This window comes from Apis mellifera, linkage group LG13 (assembly GCF_003254395.2).
Source record: "Apis mellifera strain DH4 linkage group LG13, Amel_HAv3.1, whole genome shotgun sequence".
Taxonomy (NCBI): domain Eukaryota; kingdom Metazoa; phylum Arthropoda; class Insecta; order Hymenoptera; family Apidae; genus Apis; species Apis mellifera.
The window spans coordinates 3,136,763-3,150,090 of NC_037650.1; the positions used below are offsets into that span (position 1 = coordinate 3,136,763).

The 13,328-nt window shown below is 39.2% G+C and overlaps 1 protein-coding gene across 1 annotated transcript; it reads left to right on the plus strand.

Annotated features, from left to right (window-relative positions):
• Positions 1–2,381: 2,381 nt before the first annotated feature.
• Positions 2,382–5,086, plus strand: LOC102654001. Its single transcript, XM_006557870.3, has 2 exons — positions 2,382–3,555; positions 4,266–5,086. Exons 1-2 carry the CDS (start codon positions 3,142–3,144, stop codon positions 4,308–4,310), a joined length of 459 nt encoding a protein of 152 aa, XP_006557933.2. The 5' UTR covers positions 2,382–3,141; the 3' UTR covers positions 4,311–5,086.
• The last annotated feature ends 8,242 nt before the right edge of the window (positions 5,087–13,328 follow it).

Consider the following 13,328-nt stretch of genomic DNA (forward strand, 5'->3'; position numbering starts at 1 on the left):
CCGTATGTCATGGGCGCGCGCCATCGTCAGATGTGCGAAACCGAGTCCGCCGAGAATCGGCAGCGCCCTGAATGCAGCACCCTGCGCCCTTCCTGTGAATGCGGCGCGGATGTGTGTACACCTTTATGATCGTACGTCGTAGAGACCTCTTGCATGGGTTCAGAGGCGTGGTAGATTCACTCCCAGGTGCGTCTCGTCCCGTACCACGCACAATGCCACGTAGGAAACGACACCATCGGGCACGCCCCGATCCGCGTGCCCCAATATTCCACCCCTGTGCGCACGTATGTATATGTATATGTGTCGCCTCGTGTCGCGCCGTGTCGTGTCGTGTCGCGTCGTTGGGTCGTCCGCCAGATGCGTGTCGATACCGGTCCGTTTTCAGCGTGGATATTAAGAAAGAAAAAAAAAAAAAGGAATATAAATAATTCCAAGGATCGGACCTATTTAAAGGAGGACCTTTAAGATGGGAGCGAGGTAACAAAGAAGAACTAGTCGAGTTAGTTTCTTTTACACTTATGTTATTTATGTGTATATATGTATGTATATCGCGAGATTGGAACAGATGCGACGATACGTTGCGGTTTAGACGGCGGTGCAGATGCGGGAAAGACGCGCGCGGATCTCGACCACGGAGTATCGGAGGAGCCCGGTCGATAAGCGGATTCGGGAGGAGGGGAGAGGGAGAGCACGAAGAAACGGTGGTACACATGTGCGCGACCGCAGAGATCGGCCGCTGCATCCTGTATTTAGCCGCGTCTGACCCAATTCTCGTGGTCCAGAATCGATAGAGAGAGAGAGGAAGAGAGAATCTTGCTCTCTTTTCTCCTGCGAATTTCTTTCTTTCCTTCCTTTTAAGATGCTGGTAATCCGGTGCATTGTCCCTGCGCTCGAGAACGGGGACGCGTTTGATGCAAAATAGGAGCGCCGACAATAGTATTATAATTGCGCGGTTCTTTCTGTCGTCGGGCCACGATTTCTTCTCTGCCCGCCTCTCCTCTGTTCGATCCAGAACAACTTGGCCGAAAGTTTTTCACCCCGTTCATTTTCGAAACGTGGGGAAAAGTTGGGATTATCGCCCCAGACTTTTTGAACAATTCGCTCGAGAAATTAAAACTTCTTCCTTCCTCTGTTCTCGAAGTCTCGAAGCCTTTTCACGTTGTCCCCAATAATTAAACAATCGGGAATAACGTTTATATAACGACTCTTAAGTATCTAAAAAAGATTAATTTCTACGTCTAATGGGGAATAATTGAATTCATTGAATAATTAATGAAAATATTCTCATAGAATCTGTTCTCTTCTCGAGAGACGGATACGTTTCCTGCGGGTTTCCGAGGAAAAGCGGCGAACAGGTTCGTATTTTCCCGCGGTAAGGCATCTGAACCGGGTTCGGTTAGGTTAGGTTTCGGTTGGAAGCGGGCAGGCGAATCGTTCACGACATCCGAAGCATTGCAGCGCAACGTGTCATTCCGTAATGCGGCGCAAAGTATCAGCGTAACAATGCCGCGCATATAGACGTTTAATTATCATAGAGTAATGCGTCTAATGACATACATTAGGCCGCGAGTCGCCATATGGGGATCCTTTTGTTCGTCCGTTGTATACGGTATGTAATAATAGTCACGGAAAGAGTTGTGTGCACGCGCATGCGTGGCGAGGAGGAGGAGGAGGAGGAGGAGGTGGAGGCCAGCCTTCTCTTCCCTTCGCGGTTCTTTCGTCCTCCTTCGCTCTCTCTCTCTCTCTTTCTTCCATTCGTCCCCTCCTTTTCTCGCTTGGCCACTCGAGGGATCAAGTCTCTCGGTTTCTCGCTCGCAGCCATCGTCCTTATGCCACTGTGAATGTGAATCATTTCGCGTGCGACTGCGTGCCACTGATTACCGTAATCAGCCCGTTCCTGTTCCGGTATATCGGCCAACTAATTATAATCATCGATTCGAACGACGTCACTTCCTCGTTTTCGAGCTGATTCGAGAGGATGCCTCGCTTCTTCCACGCGGATCTACGGGTAAACGGATTCGAACGGAAAACCTGTCATTTCCATCGCCCGTTGCGAACCCAACTTTGCGAATCGTGGGGACACTTCGTCGACAGGCCGATCGTGGCATGCGAAACGATACCCGCGACGGAACAAGGACGGAATCGTATCGGGGCCGACGTTTTCTGTTACGTGAGACACGGAGAGTGACTCGTGGAGAGAAAAATCGAATGGTACGGCTGGAATAGATTAATAACGGAAGGGAATCCTTATGTTAAACACGCTTACTATTCATTAACAAGTAACTTACTTACTAATGCTTCACGAATATCGTAAAATTTCGATGAAAATTTGAGCTCAATCGAGCAATTATTTCAATAATCACGATTCTAAAATTCTTTTTAGACTATTTTTTTTAATCTTCGTTCTTTTTTTTCAAACTCTTATTATACTTGCATACGTGTTTTCCTAAACACGGAACACCGTGACGTACGATTTCACGGGGACGACAAATTACAAAGGATTGTCAAATGTTTCCCGAGGGGTGACGAATCGAGAGCAAACACATGTCCTCGACGAGATCCCGCCCCCCGTTCATAGGACGATCGTAGGAAAATCATTGGGATTTGGCAGGAGGGGCGATCGTTTTCGGGGGTGACGATTATTATTTTCCTATTGGCGCACACGTTACACCACGTTTCCATTGCGAAAGCGGAGGGAAAGAGAGAACCCTCGAAGAACGATTACGTGGGATAGAGGTAAACGGATATTGTACAACGCAAAAGTTATACCGTATCCCTTGTACCGCCTCTGCAACAAACAAACGAGCGATTCATTCGCTCGTTGAAATTGCGCGGGCAAGGGAAAATCGAAGCACATTTTCCACGAAAGCGGGCATTTGGAAAATTACAGTCTTGCAGGCTGTAACTGTTAGCCGTTCAATTTGCCGACTCTCGTTTTGCCTACGCGCAATAGGAATTTCATCAGCCTTCGTTTAAGCGTCGATCGAGTTTTGCACCGATTTATCTCTCTCTCTCTCTCTTTTAAATTTAAACTTTTTAAACTTTTTCCCAAGCAAGTTGATATATTAAAAAGAATCGAAAAGATAAAATTTAAGTATTATTCTGATACCTTTAAAATAGACAAAGTTGATTTTAATTTTAATGGAAAGACACAAAAATAAAAGAAGAAGGAAAGATGAAATGGCTGCGCTCCTTTACGTAATCGGCGGCGTTAGCGTATGCATAATCCGATATCCGACGTCCAATAGGAGATTGCGAGACCGTTTCTCCCTTTCACGATCCGGCTGTCGCGTCGAATACTTGGGAATCGGATCGAAACACCTCCTGACGTGGGCAACGGGCCGCGAAATGCGCGGTGGCGCGGCTCACAATCGGGACGGGGAAAAACAAACAAACAAAAGTGGCAGGTGGGGTGGCACAAAGGGGAAGAAAAAATGCCTTTTAATTGCCGAACAATGGATCCGCTGCGTGCCACACCTTCACACGCATTTACCGGATTACTCACGGCTTGACGATCTTGGCGAGTCAACGTCTTACCTCGGAAATAGCAAAAAGGTAAAGAGTTTCCACGATTTTTCGAAAGTTAACTCCTCTTTTTTCTCTTCCTTTTTCTCTTCCTTTTCGAAACATTTAAGAAGATATATATATATCTTCTCTTCTGTTCAAGATATCGGGCTCGCGGCGTTAAACGGGGCGATAAAGTACGATGCGAGCGCACGCACGCACGAGTGAGCGCATTGATTTCTAATTAACGGTTAAGATCGAGGAACAATCGCGGTATAATTTGTCGTGTCCGGCGGGATAAAAGCGCGGGTTATGGATCGACAATACAAATTCCCCCGGGGTCTCGGCGTGTGTCTCCCCGGAGAAGCATGACAGGGGGGCGTACACCGTTTCAGAAATTCGTCTTTGGGCCTCTCTCTCTCTCTCGCTCTTTCACGTGAAAAATGCCAGATGTTTCGCATGTGGCGGACGTAACGTGCAATGCCGTTGTTCCGCCTCTGTCACGGCAATGCCTTATTCATACGAGCGATCGTCGCCGAGCCGCCGCGAATTCGGATCGAACCGCGAGCCACGCACTCGCGATATAACTCGTTTTTTACGTCTCCCTTTTTTCGAAGCAAAGAAACAGGTATTCGAACGAAACATAATTTTGAAGATTAAAAGAACACGATAAAGAGATTTATTCGCGAACGAAGAATTATAAAAATTGAGGAATGGAAGAATAATATGAAATTAATTTTGCATTTCTTTTTTCTTTACAGATATCAACAGTGCAATATCGATTTGCCAACTATTTAAGAGATTAAACATACGCATATAATTTACTCGTCGAATATCACGTGTATTAGATGGAATAATGGATTTCTCGGAACAGGAGATATTTTCCAGCAATATCGATTGATTGCGAAGACCGCGATCGAATCGGCCGCCATCGCTGAAACGGCCGCCTCCGCGGCAGTCGTCGTCTCTTTTTACGCAGCAGTTTCCTCGAGGCTGCCGCTTCTCCTCCGTCTTCTTCTTCCTCTCTTGGACGACGGCGCGCTGAGAGACGGACGGTTCATTATAACGAGAGGAGGCCTCTCGTATCGGAATCGATCACCCGGCTCGGTGGGCGTACGCTCGACGAAGGAGGTCCTCTCTGCGGGTCGGTTGACGCGCAACGTTTCGACCGGCTCGACGATATAACGCCTTGGATTTTATTCAATAACGATGATCGTTAAGGTCGAGGCCCCGAGGGGGGCGGGTCGCGGCCCTTCCGACATTCGACGCCAGACACGTGCTCTCTCTCTCTCCGCTTTCAACGCCAAACTTCACCGCCAACTTCCTCCTCCAGCTTATTAACGATGGATCGTCTCCCGATATCCGCCTTTCCATTTCTCCTTTTTGTTTCTTCGTTCCTCGTTAGAACGCATCCTCCAACGCTCTTTTAATTGGCGGACATCTTGTAACTTGCTGTAATATTTGTTGAAACGTGTCGAAAGAAATTCGGGATGGAATCATATTCGATTAATAATTACGTCTTCTCTTGGCCAATCATCTTGTAATAATAATAATAATAATATAAGACTATTTCTCTCGTCGAGGAATCGTTTATTCCTTTTTCCTTTCTTTATTTTCATTCGCGATGCGAAACCATCCTCGTTTCGAACGCATCCGTTCGTAATTTCCTCCTTTCTTTTTTTTCACGTAACACAGGAGGGACAGCTCGGATAAAAATACGAAAGGGTATTAGTCACTTCGCCCAAGAGGATTTCGCCCCTCCTCTTCTTTTTCGCGTACGTGTGTTAACTCGTTAGATCGGCTAGGAGTGCGCTAAATCACGCGTGATACGAACAAACTCGGGGCCCTCGATACGCGAGACCAATTCGCGCGTTCCAACTACCGTATATATCTCTCTCTCTCTCTCTCTTTCCAACTCGTTTCTCTTGCTCGCCCGCCAGTTTGTGTGTAGTATATCCCGCGCAGCCGCTCCGGGGCGCAGACGTATCAATTAACTCCGGAACTCGACGGCCATCTCGACTAATTTCCATCCATTCTCGACATACCTACTCGATGTGCCATGAAATTATCGGCCGATACTCGAGCCGTGCCGTTTCTTTTTCGACGTCCCCTGTACTTTTTTGCCTCTCCAAAAACTCTCTTGATTGACGAATCGAAAATATCGAACGAGTGAACAAGAGAGGTGACAGTTTTGAAGGAGTAAGATCTTATAATCGATCAGGAAATTTACGATAGAAAGATTGGAAAGATATTCGTTTCCAATTTTCTTGCATCGTAACTCAAGAAAATTTCTCAACGGTATACAAGTTGAAATATATTCTCGATAGTCAATGAGCGGAGGGTGTGACGAAATCTTTGTGAAAGAAAAAAAAAGAAAGAGAGAAAAAGAGACAAGCCTCTCTGTCACGGTTTATCGCGGCGGCGGCAGAAGCGGATCCGTTTCGGGCAAAGACAAATGGCTGGGAATGGATCGAAATCGGTCGCGAGCGGAGGGCGACACGGTCGCGTACGAGGTGTTAATCGACTCGGCTCGAAACGATCGTTTGTCAGATTGGTGAGCGGCCGCGTCCGAGCCTGCTCGTTTCGTTTCCTCGGAACGATTTATGAGCGGCGAGTCGACCATGCGAGTCAACCGGAAGTCGCGGTGCCCTTTGTTCCCCCGCCTTCTTTCTTACGAAAGAGAAGAAGAAGAAGAAGAAGAAGAAGAAGAAAGGCACCGTTTATCGCGTTCTTTCCTCCTCGCCCACGACCCGCTTTATTGAATAGGACGGGGAAAAGGGAACGAATTGAATCCCCATTTCTGACAGTCATCGACGCCAACTTGCTCCTCTCGCAATTTACATTCTGTCTTTTGATTAAATCTCGTCTTTGAAAAATCGATCTTAAGAATATCTTTGTATTCGCTTCTATTACGAATATTAGAAGAGGAGAGGAATTATCTTGGTCGACTTTTTTTAATCTTAGAAATTCTACACTTTTTCCAAATTTCCAACCAGAATTGGACGAATAATTAACGAGTTATTCGATCGGGATTTTCGTATACAAAATTATCGAAGTAGCTGTTTAATTAAATTTCGATATCTTGGCACATGGATCCGAGAGGATTCGAAGCGATTCAAGCTCCATCAACGCGTGGCGCGTCGGAACACGTTTGATGTGAAATTTCTGACAGACGGAACGATGCCAGCTAAAGAAACGTCCACCCAGAGACAGTGTTACAGAAATATGATGTAGCGATTCGAACGAAGTGTCACGCTGCATAAGACCGTGTTATTCGGTTGTTCTAAACATAGTGTTTCGACCGAGAGAAAAACCTTTTCCTCCATCTAATCTACGTTGGATAAAAATGGAAGAACTATTCAATAATCCCTCTAGAAATTTTCAAATTTTTCAAAAATTAAATTTGGGAAGATCGTGTAACGAGATTCTTTCTCTATGGAGAGATTTTTTTGGAAGACGAGATCGACGAAATATCGTAATCGAAACGATGTTGACGAATATAATTCTGGTGGAATGCGATCGGTGAAAGACGAACGCGGCTATTGGCGATAATTCGACCGTGAATCGGCGGACTGGCGACTCGCCGTAATTAGTTTAGGCGGCCAGTTCCAATTAGCGTAAATTTCCATTAACCAAGTTATTATGTCGGACGATGTCGGATTCGATGGCCGGCCAGGAAGAGGAGCCCGTTGCAGCGTAAATGGCTCCCTAAGCGAGTGTCGTATGGACCAACCAGATACTTTAATGACCCTTAACGATCAACAATTAGCCCGAATCGGACCGGTAACGCTATCAGTTTTGCGTTACAGCTTCGGCCAAATGTGTTTTTCGTGGTTCGTTAGAACGGATCGATCGATCGTCCCTCCTCTCCTCTCCTGAATTTTCTTTTCCTTGAAATATAAGAGGATTGAAAGATAATATTTTGGAAACGGAAATTAGAGTTTAGTTTAAGGATGGAAATAATTTTCGATTGTTTAAGGATCGTTTCGTTTATTTTAATCGAGCAATGATAAGCTGTTCCATATTTTTGATGAAATTTGAAAAATTTTCTTTTAAAATATAAGAGGATTGAAAGATAATATTTTGGAAACGGAAATTAGATGTTTAAGGATGGAAATAATTTTCGATTGTTTAAGGATCGTTTCGTTTATTTTAATCGAGCAACGATAAGCTGTTCCATATTTTTGATGAAATTTGAATAACTTTCTTTTAAAATATAAGAGGATTGAAAGATATTTTGGAAATTAGATGCTTAAAGAAATAATTTTCGTGTCGTAATTTTCGATTGTTTAAAGATCGTTTTGTTTATTTTATCTGAGCAATGATAAGCTGTTCCATATTTTTGATTAAATTTGAAAAACTTTCTTTTAAAATAAGAGGATTGAAAGATAATATTTTGAAAATTAGTTTAAGGATGATAAACGACGCTGTTCCATATTTTTGATTAAAAGGAATCATTGTTCCAATAAGTGTAAACTATTTTTTCTAATGGAACATGTATCGAAAATAATTTTCACTCTCAAATATATATTTGCATCTTAAAGATGATCATAGAATTGTGAATCATCGATGATGATTTAAGACTTAGTAAAAAAGATTTTTTCGAAAACTTGTCCCCAATCCGTAATAAATTGACTTTTGGAGAGATTCGGTGTGGCCGTCGTGGAGATTTTTCCACTCGAAAAATCGAAGCTGGAACCGCGCGTGATAATCTGCTCGCTCGTCATGGTCGTCGGAAAGTTGAAAAGATACCGATGCCTTTCGAAGGTCTGCGCGCGCCTCTTTGGTAACAAGACTCGTGCCGCACTTTCGTGTAGCATAGAACAAGGCGCGCGCCTTGTATCTCGAGTTCGTGTCGAGTGTATATATATATATATATCTCTCTCTCTCCGTCGAAAACGCGTGTACAGTTTGACGGCTCACGCATGTGTCTCGTTCGGTGGCCTGGATATAGCGGATCGTCGTTAACCACATGCCCCCAGGTCTCGTTAGCCTCGTTTATTAGGTCGAGCCTCGTATCGGGATCCTACGATAGGCCTAATCTGTTCGCTCGTTTACTACGCGCCATCGAGATTAGAATTTCCGTTTCCCTACGTAGACAGATTCGCAGATATTAATGCCGCCGTTCCATCGATCGAATTTGGGACGAAAATTATTCGACCGAAGAGAAGAGGCTTCCTTTTTTTCGTATAATTTCGGCCGTTTGGCATTGTAATTATTCGCGATTATTATTGTTTCGAACGATATTATTGAAATAATTTTTGGAAGCAATTTTATTAAGCAAGTGTAATTATTACATTTCGTCATTGTCCAGCAAATGGAAAAACCGAGTGGAATATCACGAGTGGTAATCGATGAATAAGAAGATGAATGAGAGATCGATAGCAGTTAGATGATCGAGAATATATATTTTTATCGGTACGAGGAGTTTTATAATATTTAGAATTCGGGATTTGGAAAATAATTCAGGACTTTTCTCAAGAGGAGGGAGAAGAAGGGTCGGAGTAATAGGAGAAAATGTAGCTTAATTAATTTTGGTTTGTCGCAATAGAACACGTTGCATCCCTGTTTTATCCGCAAAAGAAACGAAAAAAAAAAAAAAAAAAAAGAAGGAAAAAGGGGGGAAAGAAAGGCGGGCCGGCTTTTGTAAATATGAAACCATGGTATTCTCGAGAACCAGGTCGAGTCGTTAGTTTCATAAGGTTTGTTAGTGGATCTCGTAGGGTGGCCAAAGATACTTGTTGCCGAGACTTTTCGGCCTCTCTGACTCGATTCTGTTCTTCTGGCTTTAGCCGATATTAGAAACCGTGTAAAATTTCAAAGCGTATTGTAAATTTATATTGTAAAATATATAATTTGTACGCGAATTTGTATTTGTAATTATATAGTATGCATAATTTATATATTGTACGTGTGCATTTATTAAATTGTATGTATGTGTGCATTTATTGTATTGTATGTATATGAATATATATTGTATTGTATGTATGCGTGCATTTATTATACTGTATGTATGCGTGCATTTATTGTATTGTATATATGCGTGCATTTATTGTATTGTATGTATGCGTGCATTTATGATATTATATGTATGCGTGTATTTATTATACTGTATGTATGCGTGCATTTATTGTATTATATATATGCGTGCATTTATTGTATTGTATGTATGCGAGCATTTATGATATTATATGTATGCGTGCATTTATTATACTGTATATATGCGTGCATTTATTAAATTGTATGTATGCGTGCATTTATTGTATTGTATGTATGCGTGCATTTATTGTATTGTATGTATGCGTGCATTTACTGTATTGTATGTATGCGTTCATTTACTGTATTGTATGTATGCGTGCATTTATTGTATTGTATGTATGCGTGCATTTATTATATTGTATGTATGCGTGCATTTATGATATTATATGTATGCGTGCATTTATTATACTGTATGTATGCGTGCATTTATTGTATTGTATATATGTATGCATTTATTGTATTCTATGTATAAATATATATTAAGTATATGTGTAACTTGTATTGTAACAAAATTATATTTATAATAGGAAATTTTTGTATTTCTTATTAATTACACGATATTTTTATTATATTATATATATTACTATATAATTTATGTTATATTGCATATATTATATAAAAATAATAAGATTATTGTAATTCATTGTATTACATTGCAATCAATAAAAATATTTGCAATAAATAATTAAGCTTTTTCATTTTAAAAAACCTCAAATCCCAAACATAAAAAAAAAACCACATATCCTTATCTCCTATAGATTTAAGAAAAATGTTAAAAAATGCTAAAAAGAAATCAATAGATTTAAAAGATAAATAAGGAGAAAGGTAAGTAAAAAAAAAGTAAGTATTCAAATAAATTAATTACAAAAAATCAATGTTGAAGAAAATACAGTAAAAATATTGAATACGTATTAGGAGAACATAACTTGATAGGAGATCTTTGGCGGAATTTTTGAAATCCTGAACTCGAGAAAAATTTTTGGCCAAAAATTCGACTTTGTATTAAGAGAACATGATATGACAGGAGGTCGACCTCCTACAAATTTTTAATTTTTGCTATATCTTTTAAACTATTGGTTTTTCGCTATAAGTGGGTTAATACTTTTTTATGGGAAATTTTATGCTCTATCGATTGGCGCAATAAAAAATACATGTTATCAGTAAAAAAAACAAAGTTGGTAAAAAAGCTCCTTATTGGTCAACGTACTAAAAAACTAAGAGCGTCATGATATAGCCCTTTCGAAACCAATCAACTTTTATTTGAAACATTTTTTAATATTCTGAATAATAAGCGAGATATTAAAAAAAAGGTAGAAAGGAAATTTCGGCGACCGAAGAAAAATTTTTGGCCAAAAATTCGATTTTGTATTAGGAGAACATGATATGACAGGAGGTCGACCTCCTACAAATTTTTAATTTTTGCTATATCTTTTAAACTATTGGTTTTTCGCTATAAGTGGGTTAATACTTTTTTATGGGAAATTTTATGCTCTATCGATTGGCGCAATAAAAAATACATGTTATCAGTAAAAAAAACAAAGTTGTGGTAAAAAAGCTCCTTATTGGTCAACGCACTAAAAAACTAAGAGCGTCATGATATAGTCCTTTCGAAACCAATCAACTTTTATTTGAAACATTTTTTAATATTCTGAATAATAAGCGAGATATTAAAAAAAAGGTAGAAAGGAAATTTCGGCGACCGAAGAAAAATTTTTGGCCAAAAATTCGACTTTGTATTAGGAGAACATGATATGACAGGAGGTCGACCTCCTACAAATTTTTAATTTTTGCTATATCTTTTAAACTATTGGTTTTTCGCTATAAGTGGGTTAATACTTTTTTATGGGAAATTTTATGCTCTATCGATTGGCGCAATAAAAATACATGTTATCAGTAAAAAAAACAAAGTTGTGGTAAAAAAGCTCCTTATTGGTCAACGTACTAAAAAACTAAGAGCGTCATGATATAGCCCTTTCGAAACCAATCAACTTTTATTTGAAACATTTTTTAATATTCTGAATAATAAGCGAGATATTAAAAAAAAGGTAGAAAGGAAATTTCGGCGACCGAAGAAAAATTTTTGGCCAAAAATTCGACTTTGTATTAGGAGAACATGATATGACAGGAGGTCGACCTCCTACAAATTTTTAATTTTTGCTATATCTTTTAAACTATTGGTTTTTCGCTATAAGTGGGTTAATACTTTTTTATGGGAAATTTTATGCTCTATCGATTGGCGCAATAAAAAATACATGTTATCAGTAAAAAAAACAAAGTTGTGGTAAAAAAGCTCCTTATTGGTCAACGTACTAAAAAACTAAGAGCGTCATGATATAGCCCTTTCGAAACCAATCAACTTTTATTTGAAACATTTTTTAATATTCTGAATAATAAGCGAGATATTAAAAAAAAGGTAGAAAGGAAATTTCGGCGACCGAAGAAAAATTTTTGGCCAAAAATTCGACTTTGTATTAGGAGAACATGATATGACAGGAGGTCGACCTCCTACAAATTTTTAATTTTTGCTATATCTTTTAAACTATTGGTTTTTCGCTATAAGTGGGTTAATACTTTTTTATGGGAAATTTTATGCTCTATCGATTGGCGCAATAAAAAATACATGTTATCAGTAAAAAAAACAAAGTTGTGGTAAAAAAGCTCCTTATTGGTCAACGTACTAAAAAACTAAGAGCGTCATAATATAGCCCTTTCGAAACCAATCAACTTTTATTTGAAACATTTTTTAATATTCCACGTTGTATTAGGAGAATATAAGTTTAAATGTGGTATTTGATGGAATTTTTGATGTCCTGAATTCGTTCAAAATTTTTAGCCGAAAGTACCACTTTGTATTAGGAGAATATAACTTGGTAGGAGGTATTTGCGGAATTTTTGAAATCCTGGACTCAAGCAAAATTTTTGGCCGAAATTGCCACTTTGTATTAGGAGAATATAACTTGGTAGGAGGTCTTTGGCGCAACTTTTGAAATCTTGAACTCGTGCAAAATTTTTGGCCAAAAATGTCCCTTTATATTAGGAGAATATAATTTGGTAGGAGGTATTTGGCACTATTTTTCCTGGTATTTTGGTAATTCTTGGATTTTCTTTAAATTTTTATATTTTTTAAATTTTTTGAACTAGATTGAAATTTTTTGTGACAAATTTATCTATAATTATTTAATTTACTTACCTTTTGATACTTATCCTTATGTTTTTCTTTTTTTCTGGGCTTTCTGCTATCAGAAGTGTATTTTTTAACAGTTTACTTCAGTTTAATTCTAAGAGACTGTATCAATATATATAAAATGGATGAGGATAAGGAGGTAAGAGATACAGGATTTAAAAAAGTAGATGATTAGTAATGCTGAAGCTGAGAAATAAGAATGTAGGAGTAAATGGACTAGATGGAAAGTGTATCGAATAGGGGAAATATGGGATATAAGGAATGTGGAAGAAGAAGGTTTAAATAACAAACACATTTAATTATTAGAAAATAGTTTTTATTGAACTATATATGATACAATTGTTTTTACAAATTTGTACATTTTTTTTCTACATTTTTTCGAAGTGATTGGACAAGGGAAAGGAATATTGGAAAGGGATGTAAGGGAAAAAATAAGGGATGTGGTAGGAGGAGGTTTAAATAACGAACGCATTTATTAATGAAAAAATAGTTTTTATTGAAGTATATATGATACAATTTTTTTTACAAATTTGTACATTCTTTCTACATTTTTTTGAAGTAATTGGACTTAGGAAAAGGAATATTGCGGAAGGATATTAAT

Bases quoted from the DNA above. Each gene is read 5' to 3' on its own strand.
- LOC102654001 (XM_006557870.3), top strand. From the start codon at position 3,142: ATGGAAAGACACAAAAATAAAAGAAGAAGGAAAGATGAAATGGCTGCG. The intron at 3,556-4,265 runs GTAAAGAGTTTC...TTTTCTTTACAG, and splicing joins ACCTCGGAAATAGCAAAAAG to ATATCAACAGTGCAATATCG.